This window comes from Phalacrocorax aristotelis, chromosome 1 (genome assembly GCF_949628215.1).
Source record: "Phalacrocorax aristotelis chromosome 1, bGulAri2.1, whole genome shotgun sequence".
NCBI classification, from domain to species: Eukaryota; Metazoa; Chordata; class Aves; order Suliformes; family Phalacrocoracidae; genus Phalacrocorax; species Phalacrocorax aristotelis.
Window position 1 is genome coordinate 193735560 of NC_134276.1, and position 26450 is coordinate 193762009.

Genomic DNA, 26450 nt, shown 5'->3' on the forward strand with positions numbered 1-26450 from the left:
CAAGAAAGACAACATCACTTTGATAAATTCTTTCTTTAACTTTCTCCACTATACTTAAATCTAGGAGGGATAAGTTGCTACCTGGTTACGACATAAACAATTCTCTCACCCCTTAAATCACTTATATTTGTGATCTGTCAAGTCAAGGTGGAAAGAGTGCCTGACCTCCTTGAATTATTGTGAAGACAACAATAAAAATCAGATATGGTGGAGATATGAGTAACCAGACACATCAATATACTATTGTATAAATTTGATGTGAAAGAGCAAATAACTTATCTTCTCCCTTTTGATGGATGCCAGGATACTTTAGCTCAGCCTTCTGACAGATGGAACGGGTTCAAATTTAAGTAAATTGCACTGTCTGATTTCATTGTCAGGAGAGATCGTGCGCTGGAGTGATAAAGCAAATAGTTCTGTCATATTAAACCTCACTGAGGCATGTCTCATATATGACAGCAAAGACCTAGGGGTCCAGAAAACAGTAAGTGAAAAAGGTGAGCCAGTAGGATGTCATATCTGTCAACCTGCACTAAGGCTAGGATCACTATGTACCGGGGACCTGTCACTTCACTGAGTTTGTTGTCATAAAGAAACTCACTGACAACACCTAAAATTTTCAGAGCTGTTAAATATATTTTCAGCAGATGTTTGGATAGAAGCAAATGTCCCGGAAGAAAAAGAGTACACAAAAAGGTGTTAGAAAATATACTATCTATAGCACTGAAAAGCTTGCCTCTTGAAAACATGCTTTTAGAAAACAGCACTAACTCTGAATGATGATTTTGTTTCTTCCTGTTAGCCTTATTGCAAGAAGCAGAATATAAAAATGCATTTTCACAACACAGTTCTGAGACACATATTGTGCTGGTGATAATTTTTTGCTAGTCTTGGAATGTCTATCTAATACTGAGAAAAAAGAACCCACAGAAAAAAGAATCTCACTCTGAGATGAGCTGAGATAGGAAAAATAGATAAATATTTCAAAATCCCAACTAATTTTGTCTTCCAGATCTTTTTCTTTAATTGCTTTAAAGACAGAATAAAATAAAAAAGCACTGTTTTGAGCTGGTTATTTTAATTTACAAATTACTGTGCCTGACAAGAAAATCGGACCCAAACAGTCATTTGGTTTTCAAAGGTTTAAGTCATCCATAGACTATGCAAGAACTACTTTGCAACTAAAAACAACAAATGTGCCTTTCCTGCTCTCCCAAATGTTATGGAGAATGATTTGGCTTGATTCTTTCAAATCAAAACCAGTATTCATCTTTCTTATTGCAGCCTGAGACCTCTCTTTCAAGGACTTGGCCAAAAAAAGTGATGGAGTGTCTTAAGAAAAGTTTTCATTTTAACATTATCCTCTCAAGAAGGTAAAGGGAGAGTGAATTTTCCTTTCCTCCACGTTCTTATCCTCCTTATTCTTCGCAACTGCTTTTGGGATTAAAGAACGAGGTGAAACAGTGAACACTCAAAACCTGGGTAGCCTTCTCTTCCCACCTATGAAGTGTTCCATTTTTTTTGAGAACTCTGTCAATTGGATTTGGATTGGCCTGTCTTGTCTGCTTAGATCACAGTCTAACTGGCACAGAGGTAATGTTGTCTCTGGTCACCTCTCAAACTGCTTAATTCACTTAGACTTAAATATCAAAAGAGATTTGAAATAAATACCTCATGAACTAGAGCTACTAAATTCACGTAGGAAGTAGCTGTTCAACTATAAGACACTTAAATAATGACACCAAAACCAGAGGTTGACCACAATTTTTGAAGAAACTTTTACTGTGGCAGTCTTGCAAGATTGCTGTCCTGATGGCAGTTACTTTAGGGAAGCTGATTGATTAGGTGGTGTATTTAGGTTTTCCTCTGGGAATTGATTGTTTTTTGTCACTTGATATAATCCTTCAAGGCTTGGGAGTACCATCTAGAAATATTTTGATGTCTAGAGGTTTTAAAACCTGTAATAATTTGCAGACGTCACTTGATGCCTTGTAGGATTAAGATTGTTGTGAATAGCTATGGCACATGAGATAAAATTGGCATTCCAGTTCCAATGGGAATTAGATATGATGGACTCTGCGTTGACTGTAGATTGTTTCCAGCCCTCAACTTTGGAAACAGCTTCTCCTAGTGGCCTCTCGGGGAGTGAATTGTTACCTTAAGCAAGACTGTTTTGTTGAGACAGCCTTGCGAAATACTAACTGAACATGACTGACTTCTTTTTCCTCTGGAACATCATTGATACTGGTGCTTTCTGCATATTTGTATATTTTAGAAATGTTTAAATGCTTGAAGTCTTTTCAGTAAGCTTTCCTTGTTAAAAACATAGACCATCACTTTGACCTGTCATGAAAAAAAAGAGTATGAGAAGAGGAATGCACAGACTGATATCCTAACAAGTACACACACACGTACATAGATGGGAACAGTAAGGCTGACCAAAAGAATCTGCCAGTGAAAGATGAGAAATCATGATTAAAAACAAAATACAAGAAAAATATTTCAGCTAAGGTCTTACTTCAAGACATTTATATAATCTACATTTCAAGGGCGCAGGAAAAACGAAAGTGAAACTTAAATGTCATCTTGGCTGCTAGAAACAAATTGTTTTAGAAGACTTCAGTGCTTTCTAAGAGCACTTGTTTCTAAACTCAGCAGGATGCAAAATAAAATGAAAGACCAGTGAAAATTTTCAAATTAGCAAGATTAAAGCTTGACTTCTTGTTTCTTAGTAAACAGAAGATTAAATTGCTTAGAATTTTGATGTAGAGATTATATTATCTATTTATAGGCTTCAATATCCAAGGACTTTATTACCCAAATTTTCCTTTAAAACACATTTGTATTAATTAAGGCTTTTGCAGTCTATGGTTTATGTTAGACAAGTCTAAGAAAAAAAAAAAAGATTTACTCTATCAGCTTAGAAGCAGGCAGAGCAGACGTCTTTTTATTAATAGAAAATGAAGAGAGCAAATTATCACGTGGCATTTAAACATAGGTTTAACCAGCAGGCACTTGAAGACCAAGCATTTTGTTGTTTATATTAACTATTCTTGCAGCGTTCTGACAAAAAAAAAAAAAAAAGGCACAATAGAGCCTTCTGCTGTATGCATTTCTCAGGCTGATCCTACATCTGCTTACAGGTCATACCCTTTTTTTCACAAGCGAACGAAAAAGACCAATTCTGAAGGCCACTAAAACAGATTAAGATGATAAATCAGGTTAATTTTAATGATCTTATATGCAGCTATATTTTAGGTGGGATTCATTAATGCCCTTCTACTGAAATGCTAAGCATGTGCTAATATAATATCATTTTACCCAAAGTATAAGGGTATGTGTAGGCATTAATCAGTTGAAATTAATGACAAAACAGCATATAACGTTTAGGGAAGGTGAGAGTATGTAACAGCATTAGCTGTTCCTTCATTGCATAAGATGCCATCTTCCACCTTAAATATGCAGAACTTTGTTCTGATATTTCTTAATAATGTGTGAATTGTGATTGATTTTCTATTGACAATTTCTCTGAGGCTTTTCAGAAGGAGATTTGTTTTGATATGCTGAAAAATGTGCCTCTTAATATTGTAATGAGGACACATTTTATAATATTATTATAGTTATTAGCACTTTCCAACACAGGACAGCATTATTCCTTAAACCAAAGGTGAGGTCAACAAGGCTTCACGTGGTACCTGCAACTGGGTGAAGAACTTCGCATCTAGCTTTGAACTCAGGAGAACTCTACTGATAACTTTCTTGTGGCCTTTTACAACAGTAATATATAGCTCTGTCACTAATCGAACAACAATAATTAAAAAAAACCAAAACAACTATTTAGAGAGGCCTCGCATCAGAGGCTTGGGGGTATGATGCTCATAAGTGAACCACTTAAAAGGAGAATACAGATTAAGTTGAAGAAGGTTTACCTTCCTCTGTGCTCGATATACCTTGGAGATGATCAGCTTCCAAAAGTGAAGAATGAACTGGATGTTGCAAGACACTTGGCACAGGGCAGTACATAAAACTGAGAGAGCTAGTGAAAAAGTTCTATTCTCAGCATTGCCCAGTGAGTCTTAGAAAAGGGGAAGTTTACATTCACTTGAATAAAACGGATATAAATGTCCAAGGATCAACTAATTTTTCCAGTTTCCAGAGGACACTGCTTCTCCTCTAGAAGCACAAACTCACATAGCATATCAATACTAAAGGGTGTATTTTCTCATTCCATTATTCTGGGGAAAGAGTGACTGATAATAAATCACTTCTGAATAAAAACACGCTTTCAAATATGAGAAATCCACTCTCACCATTTCCATTATAGAGGACTGATAGAAAAATAAGACAAGTTGCAGAACCAAAAGACTCCTGTTAAGTCTCCTGGAATATAATTTCTGATGTAACACACTTCCGTAGAGATCCTACACTGTAAGGGATCTCAGGCTCCTTCCTCCAGCTGTTGGACAGCCTTGGAACAGATTTAAGATTAAAGCAAAAGGCTCAACTGCCAACAAAAACCAATGAAAGCAGACATTTCACCTATCATTACAACATAGAACATGTGGGGCTGAGAGTAAGAAGCACAGGAGAAAGAGGAAGCATTTTCAACTGCTTAAAACAGAAAGGTTCCACAAAATCCTGCTAACAATGGTTTCTTGGGAAAACCATCTAATAAGAAGCCTACATGATGTTCAAATATTTTTACATACAAAATTATAAAAACATAAAAACTTCTGTGAAGAGATCAACTGGACAAAGCCTTTTATGTCAAAATGTAACCATATGCAGATAAATGGTGAAACTACTGACTTAAGTTCTGGAATTTTAGATTAAATCTTATTAGATATTGTTTATGAAAGACATAAAATGAAGGAGAAACCAGCAAGATACAGACACCCTTACTTTAACTCTAGACTTAATTTTGTCGGAAGAGAAGGACATATCTATTCAGAAGCTCCACAAAAAATGATTGGAAGACAGAGTAATGTAATGATATTATTTTCCTTATTTTTAGAAAGTTCCTTATCTCAGATTTGAAAGGGATAATTTCTCTGGACATCTTTTTACCACTTGACACAAAATGTAAAATTGTAATAAATGGTTCTTAACACAAAACATTGAAAAGTGAAAAGAAATATATGAATGCATAGCACTCTCCGAAGTTTTCATAGTTTCACTTCTCTTATGTGTTCATTTACCCCACTTTAAGATATTTTCTCCAAGCATAATAGGAACAAGAAGCCTACCAGAGAGTCTACAGTGCCAAATGATGGCAAGGATCTAAAAGGAACTTTCAGAGGGGCAAGGCTATTGCAAAGATCCACTGGAGTTTATTATGAAGGAAATTAAGAAGATTCCTGTGCTGGAACTCTTCTTTGTTCACAGGAAAAAAAAAATCTATTTTCAGCATAGAATCTGTTCAAAATAAAAGCAACTGAGAAAAAGCTAATGGAACAAATTAGAAAATGAACATTAGTAAGTTGCCAGGGCCAGAACTGAATTAACTAGGGTTGTGTGAAAATGCTTACTAAGAAGTCTTCCTCCCGAGGAATGTGAGACCAATTTAAAACCAGAAGAGGTTTCCAGGGGAGGTAGGGGGAACTACAGGCCAGTAAGCTTTACACACATCCCAGAAAATTAAAAGGAAAGATTACATAAGGATATTTAAGGATAAAATTAAAGAAAATTGGGTAAATATTATCTATTGTGAAGAGTCTGTATGGCTTTGAAGCTGTAAGGCAGAAAAGACAGAGTAGGTAAGTTATCAGTAGAGTTCTGCAGGGATCTACGCTGAGACCCTTTTTTTTCACAGTATTCATAAATGACCCAGCAAACAGCTAAGAACTGAGATGTTAGTAAATGTAATTGTAATGATAGTTATGTGGCATAGTGGGGAATTCCAGAAGGACCTTATGAAATCAAGTAGCAATAAAACAGCAAATAATTATTAAAGTAGATAAATATCAGGAAAAATCAGTTGCTATTCAGGACAGGGAACTTGATGTTATGATGGATAATTCCATGAAAGTGTCCCTCTGTCCCTGTTCAGTAGCAAAGATGCAAATCAACATTGGGAATTACTAGAAAAGGATAAGGAATTAGCAGAAAACATCCATAGAGTGTAATCAATGCATGGTTCACTCATACTTCTTGAATCTTAAGGAGCAAAGAGACAACAGAGAAGGTTTTTTCTTTTTTGACTCTCATCTCTTCCAATAGCAACAAAGAATGAAACAAGATATGTAGGAGTCAAGTTCAAAGCAAGAGTTCTTCAAGCAAAAGGAGGCTGAGTTGTGGAACTTGCTGCCAAAGGTGCTGAGGGTGCAAAGGGCTTATGCAGGTTCAGGGGCACAATGGACAAGTACCTGAAACAGAGACTCCCTCCGTGTTTCTGAACAGGTATATTCTGAGCTGCAAGAGTTGGAAGCTGAAAGAACCCTAAGAGGAAATACTGCATATGCTTGCCCTTCTCTTACTCTAAACAAGTCAATGCTGGCTTAGAAGAACCCTGACTCAATATGACTGTTTGTCTACACAAACACACATACGCTGAAGATTTCAAAATTAAGGCAGAAAGAAACCATTTATTTTCGGTTATAAACTGCTTTTTGTAGCATTACTTTCACCTTCACTTCTCATATATGAACTTCCAATAAATCAGCTTTCTTTCTGAATAGAAAAAGGTATAACCTGGGAATATGCTTGAATTTTGAATTTTTCAATTCAGTCTGTAACTCAGCAGGTGGAAAGAAGTCACTTTGCACTTCATGTGATACCCACCAGCATCCATTTCAGACAAGAGGGACTGAATAGAAGTCACAGCATGAAAAGTAGACAAAAGTGAACGTGATGGGGAAGAAAACAATAGCTCCTACCTGGACTGTTTAGACTGAAATGTCAGCATTCAGGAATATCCTATAGTTCCTTGTTCCGCACATTTCACTTTCACCAGAGATACAGAAGCGTATGCATAACTGCAGCGCGAAAAGTTCACTTGTGAGCTAATAACTTTGATGGTACCATATAGTGGCAAATTTCAGAAGAAAAACATTGTGAAGAGGAGCCAAAGGAGACGTTATTGTAAAGTTACATAGCATCAGAAGCACAGCCAAGGAAGCTGATTTTATTTACTAGAGGAAAAGGAATCAGTTGATTCAGAAACAAGGATGTGTTTCTGTTTGAACACTCAGCAAGGCTACTCTTTTACTAAAATATTTTGCTTTTTGGCTATTTAGGAAGAGTACATCTTAAGAATGTCACCCATGAAAGCAGAAATACCTTTCTACACAAACAGTTTGTTAGCCCAATTGTAATGCTCTTCCCAGTAGGAAAGACACGAATGAGGCTTGAATTCCTCAGTCTAGGACTCGGCATGTTGTGCTCGACCCTGCAGAAACATTCCTGTTCCCAAACCAGCAACCTCGGCATAAGAGACACACTAAGTACCAGTATGCTTGATAACTCTGTCAGAAGTTGTTACCTATATCTTTGTCTCAGGAAAGAAAACAGTTGGGGACTGTTCTCTGGTCCTGAGAACAGGTAGAAAGGTCTGCTGCATACAGCCTACACCAGAGCTCACTTCAGGTCTCCTCTGTGCTCCACAATGTCTCTGAAGCTCTAGGACAACAATTCACTTTTATGTGTTTATTCCAGATGTTTTGAAATAAAACCACAGCTATTGTGTTACAACCTGCAAGAGCATTACAGCTTGCAGCACGGAAGATAGTTCATATTTCAAGTCCTAGGATGCAGCAAAAGAGTATGGGGGATAGCCAAGGGTTCAAAATCTGCTGGAAGATTTCTGGACACATATGAAGGGTGGAAAAAGCCAAAGCTGATTCAGCATTTTTCATAGTGTTTACTAGGAGCAGTATTCAGATCATGCAATGCCACAATCATGCCCAGTGCCTATGACTAACAGACAGTTGAGGTCTATCATATGAGACTGCTTCCTCACCAGTTTTACTTCAGGTGTAGCCATTGGTGTGCTCAGCATATGTCCTGGTATGGCCCCAGTATATTTTGTAGATTTACTCTGATTTGTGCTTGAGTTTCTCCTCACCAGACTACCAAAAATGAAGGTGACACCTTTATCTGATCATTTGATTGATGTCACTAGATTGCCTGCTACTCTAAAATTCATGCCTAAAAGAAACTGATAATTTGAACTACAGATACAGCTGCATTTCTACATGCTCCTCCATCACCTGACTTCAAGATCATTTTTGATGATCTTTCTCAGGCTAGTGGAAGGCCTAAGATCCCTCTGTGAAGCAAAGGTGAAATATAAACTGAATACATAATGCCCAGAGTATAGAGCTCTTTGTCTTTGTTCTGTGGTCTTTCTAATTCTCAGCCTGACTTCTAAAACTAAGATGTATTACGCCAGGGATCAGCCTAGAACTTTGGCCTGTCGTGCATTGTCTGTGAAATTCTTTTTTCCCTTTTACTATTTCTTAGTGCTGCAGCAGATGAATGAGTGGATGTATTATGTGCGTATATGTGTGTCTGCCATCCCCAGTGAGTGTGTCTGCTTCTGTCCTTGACTTACTTTTCTTCTTTCTTCAGGTTTCTTTTTTCTTCCTTATTACAATATCTCAGTTCTAGTCAGACCCTCTCTGTTCAACACTTCTTTTATTCCTAAAACACTCATAATGCTATTCAGAGAATATCTGTACAGGAGGAATAGACAGAACACAAACAGAGTGCTTACCACTGTGTAAATGATGTGCTCCCTAAGATATTTTCATGCACTGCACGCACTGTTGTCCTTCACTTAAATTATGAAATAAAAAGAAATGTATCTACCTTTCTTTTGAATTCTTGAAATAAGTTTGAGCAATTATCACTGTATATTTGTCTTGTTAGGTTGGAACCAGTAATAAAAAGGCTAGAAATAACAAAGAATTAGATTCAATAGGAAACACGAATGTGTCAGGTTCTTCACAAACTGACAAAAGAAGCATGCTTTTACAGATAATAGGTTACCAAGTAAAAGCCAGAAAATCTCCTAACTTACCAGTAGGAACATTAGGATTCTTGACAGTATTTCAGGCACATTCAAAAACATTTTAATTTTGGGTATTTTTATCAAGGATTACATAATGTTGATCTCCCACTACCAAATCACTCAGGTCACAAATGCTAAGCTCTTGTTCTCACAGATGGGACTTTGTCCGACCTAATGAAGGAAACAATATCTTTTTTAAGGATTGCCCCTTCTTCAGTGGCTAGAGGACAAGTAAAATGGCCTTTCTGACTGACTGGTTGCAAGGCAACATAAGCATAATTTTGGGAAGAAAACCTCTCTCTCTCCCCTGATCCCTACCAGGATTCAGTTTTGGGGTTTGCTGACAGAGTCACAATAATAGCTTTTTGGTACTGTAAGTTTTCCCCTGGTGGCAGGATTGGATCAGTTGAAAGGGGGAGATCTACTGGGTTTTCCTTTTTTATTTTTGAACTTTTTAAACATATTTCCTATAGCCGCCTACAAATCCAGTGTGCACAGTACAGTATAAACGTATGTTGTCCTACCCCACTCCCTGCACCAGTGTAAGGAAGACATGTATAAACTGGAGCAAGTTCAGTGGATGGCAACCATTGAAGTCAGAGGCTAGAGCACTTGCTCTGAGGAAAGGCTGAGGGAGCTGGGCTTGTTCAGCCTGGAGAACAGGTGGTGTGTAGGGGGACTGAATGGCAACCCCTCAGCTGCTGCTAGGAGGTTGAGAAGAGACAGCAGATGTAACAATGTTGAAATAATATTGGTTCAAACTGGGTAAAGACCTGACTGGATAAAGCCCTGAGCAACCTGGTCTGACCTCACAGCTGACCCTGCTTTGATCAGGAGGTTGGTCTAGAGACCTTCTGAAGTCCCTTCAAACCTGAGCTATCCAGTGATCCTATCTCTGATACCTGCTGCTCAACAGCAGAGCTAGTTCCCTCATGATTTGGAATAAGACACAGATGAATCAAAAGCTTCTTTTAAACAAAGTGCTTAGCACAGCAAAGCAACAACTTAATTTTTTCTGAGTCTTTCACTTGCAAGTGGAAGGAAGACATCACACTAAGAGCATCACTGAGACCAACAGCTCCTGAAGCAGCCTACCCCTTTAGTGGAAAGAATTCCAGAAGTGCCCTAGATCTTCCTGGCTGGGGTCACACCACTTTCCCAGTATGTTATTTCTCCTTGTGGTAGCACAGCCAGAACAACTCAGTAAAGTATGATTAGTTGCCGAGATACAGACTGTAGAAAAAGAGTCAAAGTTTCCCTTAGACTGCAAATTTGTTAAAAATGTTCACTGGAAGCACCATTCACTAACACAACACAAACACAAAATACAGAAGACTACCTTTTAATAGGATTATATCCTTTTGCCTTGAATCAGCCTGTCTATACAATACCCAAGAAAACACACTGCATTAAGACAGTACAAACTGAAAAGAGATTTTTAAAATATATATAGTATCTGTATAGAACTTCCAATACCCCTGAAGAAACTTTCATGAACTGATTTCTGTTGTGTGCAACTTCCCTACCTGGTAAATGCAAGAGCCTATAAATACTTTTGCTTCATCCGAAGGCTATGAATTTAAAAATACACCATTAAATTACCTGTTACCATGAACGTGAGAAGCACAAAATGCAAAACTGTAGTGGAGCAAGGTTGGATCAATGACAGAACCATTTTCTGAATGTTCAATCAATTCGTTCAGATAGCAAAGATGGCGGTGACAGCCTCTCACTCCGTAGCGAGCACAGTATTCATCTAATACGAAGACCTGACCTGGGCTAAACCAACCCTGAAAGAGAAAGGCAAAAAAACCCACAACATTTTGAGATTTCTTTTCCCACTCACAGCTTTTAAATCAAAGAACAGAAATATATCTTTTTATGTGCATTACATAAACTTTTTATACTAGAATGTTTTATATCTGACTAAAGCTGATGGCACTGGAAGTTAGATCCAACAATAGCCCTCTTGCTGAAAGGAGAAATGTCAGAAAACTATTTGCAGTTCTGACTTACCGTTACTATGAAATACACGGTTTATAAACACATGCTAATACATGCAAAGTCTGGTACAGATTAAATTATATCAAAACCTTATATAAAATAAACTAACACTTCAAAATAATTTATTTTGTTCAAGTTATTAACTGTGAGCTGAGAAAGAACATTTGGGTAATGGTTAGGGACATTAATGTGGACAGTTAAAACACAGTTTCTGGATGGTCGCTTCCCTGTGGCTGGAACTGTAATGTGATAGAACCACAATTTGACCATTTACCCTGTTTCTTATGTAACGTGCACTTTTAACAACTTTTTAACAACTGGTACTAGTAAAGAGGTACACAGCTAAGTAGTTTGTTAAAAGCCACCTGAATAAGACGAGTATGATTTGACCTTAAATAATAACTAGATATTCTGGGGCATACTGAGGACTTACACGAGCAGAGTCTTGATGAGACCAGAATGGTGTAACCCTGACACAGACATGAACAAAGTAGAGACTCCTTCCCACCACAAAAATAGTTCTTGAGTGAATCCAGAGTGTAAAAAAATATAATTGATTCTTGATGCAGAAATATAAACAGAAGAGCCTTGATTGCTTTGCCTCCCAATATGAAAAATGATAGCTCATTGAGCTTCCAAAAAGCAGCAGGGAGAAAAACATAAACCTTGGAGAATGACAGCTACTGCATAGCTGTTCTAAACAAGCATTTTTATTTGTTCTTTTCTTAATTGTGGTGATATTTCCCTCTCATCATCCCTGCCAAATGATTAAGAGAGATTGAGGAGCACCTGAACTCAAATATACAAATATCTTGGATAAGCAAAATGATTTTGCAAGTCATCAATTTAAAACATCAGTTTAGCAGCTGAAGACTGGTACTTCCCTATTGCTTGTGAGTGCTTCTGCAAGCTCAGATGCTCAATATTTTATCAAAAATATCAGCCAAAACACTATTAAACAATACTTAAAAATAAATTCATATCAGGTTTAAATCACCTGTGTTTTAACTTTACCAAGACTTGCATGAGACAGGAATTTAAATTTTATATTCTCCCTCAACTTTTGAATTTAATGTATTATTTGCACACAAGAACACCTCTAAGTTATTTCATAAATTCATTTGTTCCTGATTCATTTCTTTGAAGTCAGTGTTTCCACTGCCTTTAAAGATCGTCAGCTGTTTCTAGAGAATATTTAGCTTTATTACAGCACCCAGAACAGTACTCAGCATTTTAAACTAACATGCAGTCATGATGCAATGGCTTATGTACTTTACACAGTGTTTGCTAGAAAATATGGTATTCCATTGAAAGAAGAAAGAAAAGGGATTTTAACTGAATTTCTGCAATAATATGTATCCTATCCCTACATATAATAAAGAGTGGTTATTGTGATTGATATTCTGCCAATACATTGTCGTTGTCCCTGGTCTCCCTACATTTTTATGGAAAACATGACAAAATGCTGCACGGCAATCGTTAGCAGTACACAAAAAAATAACTATTACAATTTCTGTACGTTATCGTAGGAGACAATTATGACAAGAACATAAAATTTTAAAGAACTCACTACTCCAACATCAGTCTCTGTAGCAGATCTGTTCTAGTGTAGTCATTTTCATATAAATATGTGCCTTCCTTGCCCTTGTTCAACCCCATACCATGCATAAGTCCTACAAACACACAACAACTATATGCTACAGAGTATTAGATAACTGATTATTTTTTACTGTATAATTGCAAAAAAGACACAAAAAAAGAAGCTCCCAAATGCCAAGAAGAATGTAAAATTAAAGAAGTCATATAGTAATTTAATACGGAGCTCTGCTTAATATTAATTCTTACATATTATTGGTTTTAGTTTTATAATTTGTACATGTCGTTACTCTGTATTTATTGAAATAAAGGGATGCATTGTTTCTAAAGATGATAGGAAATAAGGTGTTCAGGAAAAAAAATCACACTTATATGTTCATGCATCCTACTGCTACCTTGACATTCCCAATTTTTCTAATTTAAAAATATAGTTAAAAATGCAATTTAAAAAAAAAATTAGCACCCTTTCTACTTATTAAAAGCTGAATTTTAAAAAGAACAATAAGAAATGCATCTGCTTTATGGTTGCTATAGCACTGTGTATTTCACCTAACCTCTTCTAAAAGTTCCTGATTTCAAGGTTATATTAAGTGTCTTACTATATTATTATTATAAAAAAAGATTTTGACCCCAATGCACTGTTAGAAAGCTAACCATTTTCTCTTTGAGTGCCAATTACTTTGTACAGATGTACCTTCGGGCCTCTTTGATTCAGCGTGCAACCCGCAGACAGCAAATGAGTCCTTTAACTTTTTCTATACATACTTATATGGTAGTATTTTAAAAAGGAAGCAACTGCCATCAAATAATAATTTTTTTTTCTTTTTTTACTCTTGCAAACAAACCTATAAAACCCATCATTATCTTTGGATTACATGACTAGTCAGATCAATGGAAAAAAGAAGTAAAAAAAAAAAGTTACACTTTTCTGTTGCTTTTGGTATAGTAAAGTGAAAAAATTATGTGCTATGAGGCATTTTAGGTCCTTAGTGAGAGATCACTAGTTCAGACATGCTATAAGGTGAAAAATAAGGTCTTGGGAATTTATGAAGTCTGACCTACGCAAACCTAGTTAAGAAGTGTGTATAATCTGATGGACTTCCACAAGATTGCTGCTGGTTTCCCTACTGAAAACAAACCCAGAAGCAGCCCCATCCTCAACTCTTAGACTCACAATGCATAGAATAGAATGGTATGTAGGAAAGGGAAACCACAGTTACAAATATGGAAGCATGTTATGCCAATATCTCATCTTTTATAGCTGTCTTTGTGAAAAACATTAATTTTGATACAGAGATCACACTTTCCTTTTTTTTTGTTTAATAATTGTTACTCCCATTTTGTTTTTGCAATTCAGGTTATACATATATGCCCATATATCCATGTTGCCTGTGGTTCTGCTTCCCTTCTTTTGGCGTTTTTCCTTCTTCACACCACAGTGGAATGAAGAATTACAAGATAGGTGAAAATGTCTGACACGAGGTGACTGCATTTATACCTTAAAATGCCTGTACAGGTGTCAGTAAATCCTACCACAGGAGTTCTTACCATTATCAAAACCTTCTGTTTTTATTCAAACCTCCACAGAGGACATGATAAATTTCAGCTGATAAAATCAGAGACAGTTTGGGTCTCTTTGCTTTCTATCGAGTGGCACAGCAGCAGCTTGCAAGTGTATAATTTTCAAATTTGAAACCAATCGATTGGACCCTTTATTCCTACTACAACCGCAGCTATTGAATGAACTAGGAAGAAAGGACTACTTTGTAACAACTATTTCTCACTTCTTTATATCTATCTTCCAGCCAGTACTCACCAAACAAGAATAGGAGTCATTCAATCTGTGATCCAAGGTCTGCCTCTGAAGCAGTCTAAAGAGGGAAGCATGGTCAAATTTGCAGGGATTAGCAGAAATAAACTCATCCATGCCATGTTTCTGACCACGGTCTGTATCTGTTCATACAAAGCAAAAATGTGCAGAACAATACGCGTGAGTGTGTGTGCGGATTTACAAACACAAGTGCACACATGGTATATAAGTCTCAATATATAATAAACTTTCTTGAATATATTTTAAAGAAACAAGTTACATAAGTAGATGCTTGCAGGTGACATCACAGAATATTCTTTTTTAATCTGAAAATAATATTGAATTACTTTTCTATCATACCAATCTATGGAGCAAAAAAATAACAGTTTTTACCCATTGACAGATTAAATAAAACAATTTAGAAAGGCTACCTGAAAATACAACATAGCGCTTTAAAATAATTCTTAAAGCATGGTTTCCTAGTGGAGCTCTTCAAATGGTACAATTTACAAAACAATGTTATGAGCATGAAAAAAATGTGTTCTATAATTTCCTGGTTTTGTGTGATGCTCTTTCTAATTTTAGCAAAATAACCAAATACATACCCTTCCCTCCATTGCAAAAAGAAAAGTTTATGCATTTATTTCTTCACATAAGAAAGAGCATCTTTACTGCAGATCAAAGTACCACTCATAGAAGTATTCATCATGGCTTGAAGCCTACTTCTCAAATGGCAAACTGGAGCAGAAATGAACACACTGGCTTGAGCTAGGTCATTTCCAGCCTTCTTTTTGTACTCAGCTTTTAATGAGACAAACCATAATGTAGTAATGGCAAAGAGCTCCTTCAACCTTCCAGCAAAGAGTAGTGAAAAAGGGAGCAGCATTTTTGTGTAAATACATGGAGAAAACATACCATCCGAAATGGCACTTCAATCAAAGGCCCAAATTTATTGTTCTTCACAGACTGCATCTTTCAACGCCTTTAAACCCCGCGGGTTTATCAAAAGAGAAGCTCTAGCGATTGCTTTCATTAATGCTATGTTTTGTCAAAGTCCTCAATGTGAATTATCTATCAACTATGGACAGAAAAAGCCTTACAGTGCCCAAAAGGACTAGTTATGTATTAGCACATTAGCTGTCTTGGATTCTATAGACTGTACTGGGGTGAACAGTCCTATCAACTTAAAAATTGACTTCTCTTTTCAATAGGGTCTTAGCTCTTTGTTCCTTTAAATTCAAACCTAGGTCTTTTTATATTCGTTACTAGAAAAGTATGGATCTAAGCGTATCCTAAATGCAATTTTGAAAACCTGCATAGTACAAACCTAAAATTTCTAAAGAAAAGGAGACAAAAGTTTATTGATTAAACCCAATTATAGAGTCAGGTTCATAATAAAACTCAATATTGATCTGTGGGCATGATGCTAACATAATCAGTCACATTTAGAAATTTAGCCCCAGATCATATTGATCCATGTCAAGTCCAACTTTCAGCTGTATTTGTGGATGGGAGAATTATTTAATTCAAGCTGAAGGATCTGCAGCATCACATCCTGGAAAGATGCAGAAACTAATTCATATCACTTGGCTTTGCATTGTCAAAGCAAGAGTCACATCCATGTGACAGATTTCACCAAGGTGGATGTAGCAAATAAACAGTATGACAATACATCAATGGTGTAAGGTATGAGACCATCATCCCAGAGAAACAGCGGCATATATTTTTAATGGTTTAAGGATCAGTGGCATATGTGATTACATAGATTAACAATATTTCAATGAGCATTAGACTAGCCTATTATTAACGGCAAACTTAGTTCATATTTTTGACATATGTACATGAAATGCTCTCTCTTAAATGTTTTTAAACACTTGAATTCAAAGAGAAACAACTGATATCAACACAACTACATAACTGAAAGTACTAAACTACAACATGAAGTTATCTGTAGTTTCCAAAATGATCCACTCACAGATAAAAGTTCTCCACGCCCAATCTGTTTAATAAGTGACTGGTTTCTACATTTCTTACAAGTTTTCCTTCTTATAAGGATAAATGATTTATTGAGTCATTATTTAAAGTAAACAGATTACAGAAAAGATAAAGGATTAATATTTCTGTCTGCCATTGGTCTCAGGTACAAATTATACACAGCTGAATCTTTCTTAATTTAACTGGCTTGATTTTTTTTTCTCGGCTTAACTACACAAATATGAAAGATTCTCCTTTTAAAAATGAAAATCTGTGTAAGTACTGACAAGTAATTAAGTATTTTGAAATCAGGAGACTGGATGTTGCAAAGGAAACAAATTCAACATTCTGATAGAGTCACCTAGATGACCACAGTGTGTAAGGTGACCTATTGAATACAATGCAGCTTGTGAAATCAGAATCTGCTATTACATAATTTGGGCAAAATAAGCAAAAATATAGTTTAAAAATATACATAGTTTCTAGATCATCTAGTTCTACAGGAAGATCGATGACAGTGACTCAAACAGTACAAATAACATTGTCAAATAGTAACAGAAGATCTGCTACCAAATGTATTCTAACAGAAAACCAGTCAAAAAACTGACCTTTGCCAGCTGTAGGCAAGCAGGAAACAATAGAAAAATAGATCTCATGTAATACTTTACATTTTATTTTACTGTTATGATATACATACATGATAACTAGTAAATATTTTTGAAACACAAATGGATTTAAAAAATAAGGACTTGATCAAAGATTATGAGGCATTAATAAATGTTATATGATTGTGAATTAAAATTTATTTAACAACCTACTTTTACAAATTGTTAAAATGACTGTATTTTTCAAATTCCTACACAAGTCAGCTTTAGATGTCCCGTTCAAGCTACATGCAAATGCAAAAGACACAGAGGGTGCTTTATTGTGATAAACAGTTAGGAAAAAAAATTCAATTCCATTTTATTCTCTACACTTTCTTAATCTTGTGAAATATTGGGAAGATATTTGAGGAGAACTTTGAAGCAGTAATACTTCTGCTTTTTCACAATTAATTTTCTTGCCTTCTTAATGCAATTTTTTGTCCTGCTTTCAAGTTGCCTCTAACTCAAACTGTTTGGCTGCTATTTCCATGTTACTCTGCCTGTTTCAGATTGTGTATTTATTTAATCTTTTGGAAACTGTTAGCCAAAAACTATCCTTTTTTGTTGGATCAAGGTAGGACAAATATATGTATTTTAAAACCATGGGAAAAACTTACAAAAGCAGGAGTTTTAGCAAATTCTTTGGGCGTTCTTTTAGACAAAGGTATTTATTGTGGCAGAATAACATCCTGAATATGCCTTTTGCCATCTTTGCAAGAAACTTCCAATTATAGCCCAGCTGCAAGGGCTACAAAAATCATCACATCCTCAGTGACTCAGTAGAGCTGAGTGAATTAAGACTACCAAGAATTCCATGTTTATGGCACATGCTCGAGTGGTTCCCAGTGATAACTAAATCACTAGGCATCATCTCCACCCTCTTCCAGCCCAGAAGCAAATACATGCTTTCTGTAGCATTTACTCTGGGCTAGGGTGAACTACAGGAACTGGCCTTGTAAAGTGGTGACCTCTTCCCTTTTGTGTCTCTCAGCGACATCCCTGCTTGAGTTTAACCATTGTGGAAGCAATTTGAACTAACTCAGGCAGGAAAGAAGAGCAGGTAGAGACAAGAAATCTAGTACTGTAGGGATTGAAAAGATTTAGAGACTAGGAGTAGTAGGGTAAGAACTATGACTGATACAGAAGAGGCTGGAACGGGTTGGATGAAGACGAAGGTGCACACGCTTTTTGCAAAAGACACTGGCAAGACATGCATTACATTTCTTCAAGTGCCACTCCACACAGATAGAGACAGCTTACATCGGGAACATTTCGACTCCTGATCATTGACCAGGGCTCCAAAGTGCTACATGCTTAGAAACACAGGCCAAAGAGACAATCTATGCCCCCAGAACCTTATCATTTAAATATCAGACAATGAAGTAACAGATGGAGAGAAAGTGGCAGAATATGAGAAAGCAGCTGGCCCGTATGGCCTGACCGACAGGATGGACACAGATGGACTAACAGTATTTTGCTGAAGGACTGATTTGAAGAGGTTGCTAGTTAGTTTTTGCATGTTTCTGAGTAGCAAGGGACAGAGCAGAAAGGTGACTTACTGACTGCCTAAGGTGGTGGAGGCCACTGCTAACCTTTTCTTTCTAAAAGGGAGATGGAGGTAGTTCGAGGCAAGCAGGAATGGGACATGAAGGCGAACGGGGGAACACACAGGGAGGGTGGAGTTACTCCACTCTTCCGGGTGCCAAAGTGTATGCTGGATATAAAGTTGCCAACCTGCTGACAAAACTATGTCAACTGAAAAAAATATCTTTTATTTCTGTTTGTTTCTAAAAGATGTAATTAACTGAAGATACAGATACAAACTTCTCAGAACTATTTTAAAAGAACTGCTTTACTAGAACTTTACCAATTATTCCAAAACTGAGCAATGCCACCATAAGGTTAAGCAGTGGTATTTCCTGTGTGTTTGCATTATGACAGAAGTACCTTATGTTAATCATATTCTGGTTTCCCCACAGAGTCCTATGTATTTGACTCCTTTTGCTACTCCCTTGCTACTTAATAAATAGGATTTGATGTTCCATACATGAGCTCCAAACAGCATTTTAAAGACAACTGTTATAACCAGTCTCTCCAAAATCTCAAAATATTTTCCTTTTGTGAGCTGTTTTGATAAGTGACATCATTCCAAAATAGAGATGAGGAAAACCATACATCTCAGATCAAATGATTCCTAACCTCGCTTGGTTATCCAGTATCTATCTGTCTCCTTTCTCATCTGCAGATATTTTCAAAAAGAGGTAATCTCTGAGGTCATAGTGGTGTAGGTCCAGAATGATGTTTGGCTTTGTGTTGTTTCATTAAAACATGACAATCCCCTCTCGTGCTGCTGTTACTCCTTTGTTATGACCAAGTTATTAACAGCAATCATCACTTCAGCAGCCTTTCTAACTGGATGAATAGATCTCCTAGTACATTACTCATTAAGAAAGGGATAGCCTCCTGCACCTTTATGTGACTCAGATGAATATATTTTTAATTGGCGCTTTCCCTGAAACATTCATTTCCTTGGGAAAGTTCTGGCTTTTCTACCATCATGCAACCTTAAATACTCCGTTCTTTGCATTACAGCATGTTTATTCAGATAGCGGAACTGAAGAGCAGTCTCTTTTTCTTGATCATTGCTGACATTAGCCTGTGTTCACTTTTGTTTTGGAGCCACCTCAGTGCAGTACCACGTTGCATTACTCAGAAATTAAGAAACTGGCTAGTGTTTATTTTAGAAGTTGGACGGGTGCAACAGTAGTTTGATTCCAGTGCCACACTTCAATGTGGTAGTATAGAATATCAGATTTCTTAGAAATTACATGAATGATCCTACCTACAGTGCCACACATCATAGCGTCAACAAGATGAGATTGCACATTCGGACCAGTTAGAGATCTGTAGGTTGGCCTTTTGGAGTGCTGCTGCTGTGCACATGCAAGAGCAACATTTCCATTTTCTGCATTTGTGTTAATTGCTGTAAAGATCAGTCAGACCCTGGGTGGCTTATTATAATCGCATGTCTAGTTTCTTTTCAGGAGTTCCTGATGTGTTTGTTTTGATCCAAATCTGAGGTGGTTGGATCTTGTTCATGTAATTTTAAGGACTCTTTTGTAGGAGGAATTTTCTTAAGTGGAACAAGGCACCAATAACTGAAAAAATACAGCCTATTTTATACAAAAGGAGTCTCTTACTCCTCCCTTTCTACTACTTCCTTTCCCACAAAAGGAGTTCATGGTACAGATCACAGGAATAATTCTACCACAGCTTACAAAACCTCTCAAAGAGTTTTGAACCGGAGAATACAGAAAACAGCAGAGGCTGTGAAAACAAAATATAATTTATAGTCATTTACACATATCACTTGATTAGAAATGTTAAACGTTTAATGAAATGCTTGCAATTTGACAAGTTGTCATTTTCAGCCAATAATGTAACATCAACTTTGGAAGGTAGAATTTTCAATGTTCTTGACAGCCCAGTCAGGATTTTAGATAACTGAGTTTAATGAGCACATTTTACTAATTATTTTTTCTAATAACAAAATGATAAAAGATTACAGGATGAATGGAAGGCTGTGAGACTGAGTGACAGCAGGACTGAAGGAGGAGAATGGTTTTGGGTCAACCTGCTATAGACTTCAGACATTAAACCATGTTGAGTTTAAATCATACATCTCCCTTCTATCACTCTACATATACAGATATACAATAATGAAGAAGGTTTATTGTATACAGTCTTACAATGTTGTAAAAATTTTACGGGTATTACAAATATCCTTGAATTGCACTCAGCCTCTAGAACAAAAAAAATAAATCATATATGTTTCCTATATGCAGATATTGACCCGACAGAATTCTTTCAAAGACATTATATGAAAATTTCAAGGTATGGTTAATATATGATATCTACCTTGACTTTCTATGAAACAATATTTTCCTCAAAGATGAGGAAAACATAAACCTGAATTGTTTTTTCAAAATTTTTCATATGTAGTTTAATATTACACTGGGGGATGCAAAAAATCCAGCAGCCCATCTAGTGCCTTTCAGCTCACAATGTACTGTCTGCATAGCAATTTTTAGATAACTAATATATACAGTGTACGATAAAGATGACCTAAATCTATAAAATTCTGAGAATAGATTGATGCTTTTCTATTCAACACTACACTGGCTGGCTACTGAAAAATATAATGTAAACCAAACACCATCTCCATGGTAATATGTGGGTCAACTGTAATGAATATGAAACTAATTGCCATATTTTCATGGATTATAATAAAAATAATGACCTGCAAGTCAGGATTTCCCTCGCTGGTAATATTAATCTGAGTTAAAGAGCTTCTGGGTAACAACAAAGTGCTAGGCACATTTCCCTAGTGAATGAGTTCTGCTTAATTAAACTTCATTGAGGGAGCTGCTACATATCTTACCAGCTAAAACCAAAACCAAAGCCACAAAAGAAAAAGAAAGCCAACTTACAAAGTGGGGATATACCTGTGTTGACATTTCCTCCTTTAGGATTCATTTTCTGAGCTTGACTTGCAGGAATAGGCTTATACGATTGACCTGTGGCTCTGTACATGGCTTGAACCCAGAGTATTCTATCCTGCTCATCGTCACTGGCAAATATCACAGTATCACCTTCTTTAACAGCATTGAAAAACATTCGACCACCCTGAAGACCTGGAGCAGGAAACAGGAAGGTAATCTTAATAAATACAAGTTACTCCTAAATCATCGACAGTGTTTATCATGTTATTGGTTTTTGTCTGTCTGTGTGTGAGGAGGGTGGGGGGCTGGCCATTAAAACATTTTATAGGTATTTATGACCTAGAAATATGACAAAATCTACAGCTATAGGGATCAAATGGTAATACATGGAAGTAACATGTAAGTAGAATAAATATAGAAGTCACAGAGGAAAATATTTCCATAATTGCATTTCCAGTTCAATTCAAATTTATTTCTTATTCATCTTCTCCGTGTATTATGCTATTTTGCATTTCTCTAACATATCCTCTTTCTAGACACCATTTTCTTAGCTGGAAGTCCCTGACCACTTTATCTCTTCTTGAATAGAGGCAGTTCCATATCTCTTATCAGTGTCGTTGCACCTTCCTTGGTACCTTTTCTCATTCCAGTGTTTTGCTCTGAGAGTGCATAACCAGTGCAGCACACACCAGTCAATGTGGCTGTGCCCGGGTTTTTTTTATGACAACATTGTTTTGGCTTTCCAAACACTTTCTGAGCGTTGTTTGCCTTCTCGATTATTCTAAACATTGAGCCAATGTTTCCAAAGATCAATCTTCAATATTTTAGAAGTCTCTTAAATTCATAATCTTCCACTGGGTAGGTAGAGTAGAATAGTCTTTCTCTACATGTATAACTTTGATTTCCCTCTGCTGTTTTAATACTAAGTTGTGTAGATTTTTCTGATATTCTCAAGTTTATTTTTCATTACTCTGAGTAATTTGTTTTTAGCAAGCACTGTCATCATTCACCTTCTTTTCTAAGTCATTTATGAATATACTTCACATACACTACCATATGACTCCACCACCAAAAATACAGAGAAAAGGGAAAGACTGACTAGAATTCATCATTTTTTCCTTGTGTCATATGTGGTCTTACAATGTTTCCGGTAACCTTAGTGTAAATTCATTGTTCATTCTTCTTAAAACAAGCTTCTTTCTAAAAGCATGATTTTTCACACTAGAAAATCCTAATGGAATCATTGCAAAACCTTCAGATGCTGAAAGAGAACCTTGAGGTTTCTTGCTGACAGATCAAGAATCAGCTGCTTTACACAAACATTTCATACTTCAAAAGCATAAAAAGTACCTGTGTGAGGAGCTGTATAATCCACAGTGTATCCTTCGAGTTGCATCAGTTCCTGAGGCTCAGATTTCTTTTCTCTGTAACTGCACATTGCAAATGTGTATTGGCTAACCTGAATAAGAAAGGACTTCTTAATTGCTGAATTCGATTCTAGAATTGTGTAACACATGCACCACTGTTTAAATTAGCTTTCAGTTGTGCTGAAGAAATAAACCCCATCTTTTTTCCAGAAATATTTACAGTGTAGAACTTTGCATTCTCTCTCCTTCTTGCCAAAAGGAAGAGGGGAAAAAACCCATAAACACGTCTCTCTGCAGTTTCCTGAAATACAGCGCATTTGGGGATGTTGCTTTATGAAAAATTGAAAGGAAGCAAATTAGGTTCTGGTAGGGAAATACTTGGTACTGTGGTACTGACTGAACTGCTCAGTCTACTGTGTGACAAAAAACAGTCCTGTATTCCAAGAAGCTGGAAAAAAAAGGACTTTTATGTATAAAAGTACTGTTTGCATAAGGAGTGCCACAATATTCATGCAGCTGGAAAGACGAACACATAATCTGGCCAATTCTAGGTAAAGATGGTAAGTACCAGGATATTCAGTTTGATTTTATAGCGTAATTTCTGCATCTTTTGCACCTGTGTTCACACCCATCTCCAGACTGCTTGGCTCACTGGATACAGTACTGTGTAGGCCAAGCAGCTTGAAGCTGGCATGAACAACATCAGTTACTTCTCATCGAGTATAGTTATTAAAAATATAATAAAGCAAAAACAAGAGAATCCGTCATCACATGGTTCAGAACAGAAAGTGATAAGGAGAGCTGGGGAAAAAGTGACTGGAAAGATAAAGAAAGGAATGTAACAGCTGGGAGAGGAAAAGCAACCACTGAATCAAAACTGTTTCCAGCCTCAGATGAAGACCTGAAAAGACTATAAAAGATGTCCAGAACAAAGAGCTTGAGAATCTGTTGAACACTTGAAACTTGAGGGAACTGAATTTACATGGGTTTCTGAAACTCTTGTCTCCAGGGACTGTAGGATACCTGGTCAACTGACTTGTTTTCAACTATAATATAATTTCTTAGATCAGTAGAATTATGCAAGGACCTAAGGATAGGCAAGGAGCTTGTCTGATAGACGATGAACCATCTTTATCTCAGTTGCTGACTGCTCAGCTAACTGTTACCTAGATTTATTGCTTTTGCTACAACTTTAGGAATGATCCTTTTTGAAGTAAAATTTTGACAGCTGATTTCAGCTTCATTCATATATTTGCTGGTGCTCTACATGCATATGACTCCACCTCAAAGTCCAGTGACTTCAACTGCTATTGACAAAAGATTTTTGACTCTCTGTAAAAAAGATTGATATTTTTGAAAAATAAGGATAGAAGGTGTGATTATTATCTGCATAATGCTGTAAAAATATTCTATTATTTCAAGCATTTGGGTTTTTTGGAAACAGGATGGTGCTGTGCTATGTGTATGCAGGGTGCAGTGACCAAACATCCTCTGCCACAACGTGTACAAGCACAAAGAACAACTCTAACAGCACTCTGCAAAATTGCCATCAGGCCACAAATGCTGAACTGATGTCTCCAGAACCACAGCAGAAGTCTACAGCTACAGAAATTAAATATAGGTGTTCCTGTTTAATTAAGATGTTAGTTAAGCAAAGGCAGTTTTACAGGAGATAAGAATTTGAGAAACACTGTCAGGCAACTAAAACTGAGTGCCAGCTTTCCACATCAGATTTAGTACATTCACTCAAGTGGTCTGTACCAAGGAGAGAGAGCTAAATACAAATAAACACAAAAACCAATCTAGCCCATCACTATCAGAAATTCAGGTTTTCAGGCTATAAGGGACAATTACAACAGCCAGCCTGTCCTCCAGTGTGACATACATGACAGAATTTCACCTCACTGTTTGTGCAAAGCCTGTAGTTTTGATTTCATTTATAGTATGCATTTTAGAAAACTACTGTATTTTGGTTTAAAGGTTTTGAGTTATCCCTGGGGTAGCAGGGCAGGGCCTGGCAGCCGGGGCGCAGCCAGGAGCAGGGCAGCTGGGGGTATGGGGGCAGCCCCAGCCCCGGGCATCAGGCACCTCCCTGGGCACAGGCCGAGGCTGGGCCAGGATGTGGGCCTGCGGGTGGGCCTGGCTCAGCAGGGCCCATGGCTGGGCAGGGCAGGGCTGTGCGGTGCTGGAGACCAGCCCTGCCACAGAGTCGCCAGGGCAGGGGATGATGGCTCTGGGAGGCCGAAATGGGGTCCTGGGCAGTGGACAGGGTGAGGAGGCCCTGGGCAGGAGCAGTCAGGGCTGGAAATCCCCTCGGGGCCCTGACACTGGGCTCAGCCCCTACGCCATGCCTTCTGCTCTGGCCCAGCAGCGCTATCACCTCTGTCACTGCTTGGTACCTCTCTGTTTATATTCCCAAGAACTGTATTTACCCTCATGCACAAGCACAGAGGGAGCTGTTGGTTAGTCACACACCTCCAAATCCTTTGCAATTATTCCTGCATTTAATGAGAGCTGCCTCCTCTCTTTTTCTTGTAAATGGAACCTACAGTTACCTGGCACTGAAGTAAAAACATTTTTCAAATTATTCAATTTTGTTAAATGAAATAACCTGACAGACACTCACATCGCTCATGTTTTCATGACAACAACTGTATAACCACACTGTACTGACCAACTCAGGCATCAGAAAGGAAGATAGCAGACACTAATTCTGGAAACGCATAGAACGCCCAGCTTTTTCAGATTTCTTCAGCTTGTGGAAGAGCTGGGCTTTGTGTCTTTGTTCATTTTTAACCTTACCCCTATAACGAGACAGAGCTTTTAATCTGTTGATTTTACTTCTTTTTCAAACATACTTCAAATGCATTCTCTTATTTTAAAGGATAATTTTACTAAAAGATATTAATGACAAAATCAGTCTTACACTTCATCTTTTTGTTGAAAATGAGACCTTTTAAAGTCTCGCTCCACCAAAGAAACAAATAGAAAAACTCCAGAAACTTTGTTGGGTGGAAAAAAACGTCTCAACAAAATAAATAAATACAGAACTTGCCTTGCTTGTTTACATTTGCAATATCTTAAACCCTTTTCCTTATTGGTGGCTGCTATCAAGCACTATAGTGAGAAGCACCAGCACAATCTGAAATTACACTTTTTTAAATAGATCAATGACTGGGTTTAAGTGTATTTTTAGTAGTTAATAGAGCTGTAGGTAGTTTTCCCTCAGAATTCAGCAAATTTGTATCAATACTTCATGGAATAATGGGTACTCAAAAGTCAGGATTATATACAACACGCTCTCAGTCAAAACCAGAATCAAGCCACCTTCTTAAATAGTGATGCTTAACAGAAGAAAAGAGAACCTCCTTTCTATAACTCCATTTACCTGAATTTCATCATTTTACAGAGATCCAAACACCCAACTATCAGCTGTTCTACCTACTTTGTAACAAAGTGGAAAACCAACAACCTGTGCATGCATGACAGACAGATAGGCACAGAAATGTGGACATGACTTATGAGCAGTATCACTAGGGGATG

At 37.1% G+C, this 26450-nt stretch overlaps 1 protein-coding gene across 15 annotated transcripts in view; it reads right to left on the bottom strand.

The window, feature by feature from the left end:
• Nucleotides 1–26450, bottom strand: part of CADPS2 (calcium dependent secretion activator 2) — a 319788-nt gene that overhangs the window by 90081 nt on the left and 203257 nt on the right. For 10 of the 15 annotated variants that reach the window (XR_012658616.1, XR_012658615.1, XM_075081180.1 and 7 more), the window contains exons 10-13: nucleotides 22891–22999; nucleotides 21529–21732; nucleotides 14427–14563; nucleotides 10613–10800 (exon numbers count right to left, since the gene is read on the bottom strand). Coding sequence is in view for 12 of the 15 variants with exons in the window: in XM_075081180.1 (XP_074937281.1) it covers nucleotides 10613–10800; nucleotides 14427–14563; nucleotides 21529–21732; nucleotides 22891–22999 (638 nt within the window). In the remaining 3 variants the exon portion in view is untranslated. The remainder of the gene's footprint in view (nucleotides 1–10612; nucleotides 10801–14426; nucleotides 14564–21528; nucleotides 21733–22890; nucleotides 23000–26450) is intronic. The other 5 variants (XR_012658617.1, XM_075081181.1, XM_075081179.1 and 2 more) reach the window with 1 other exon arrangement.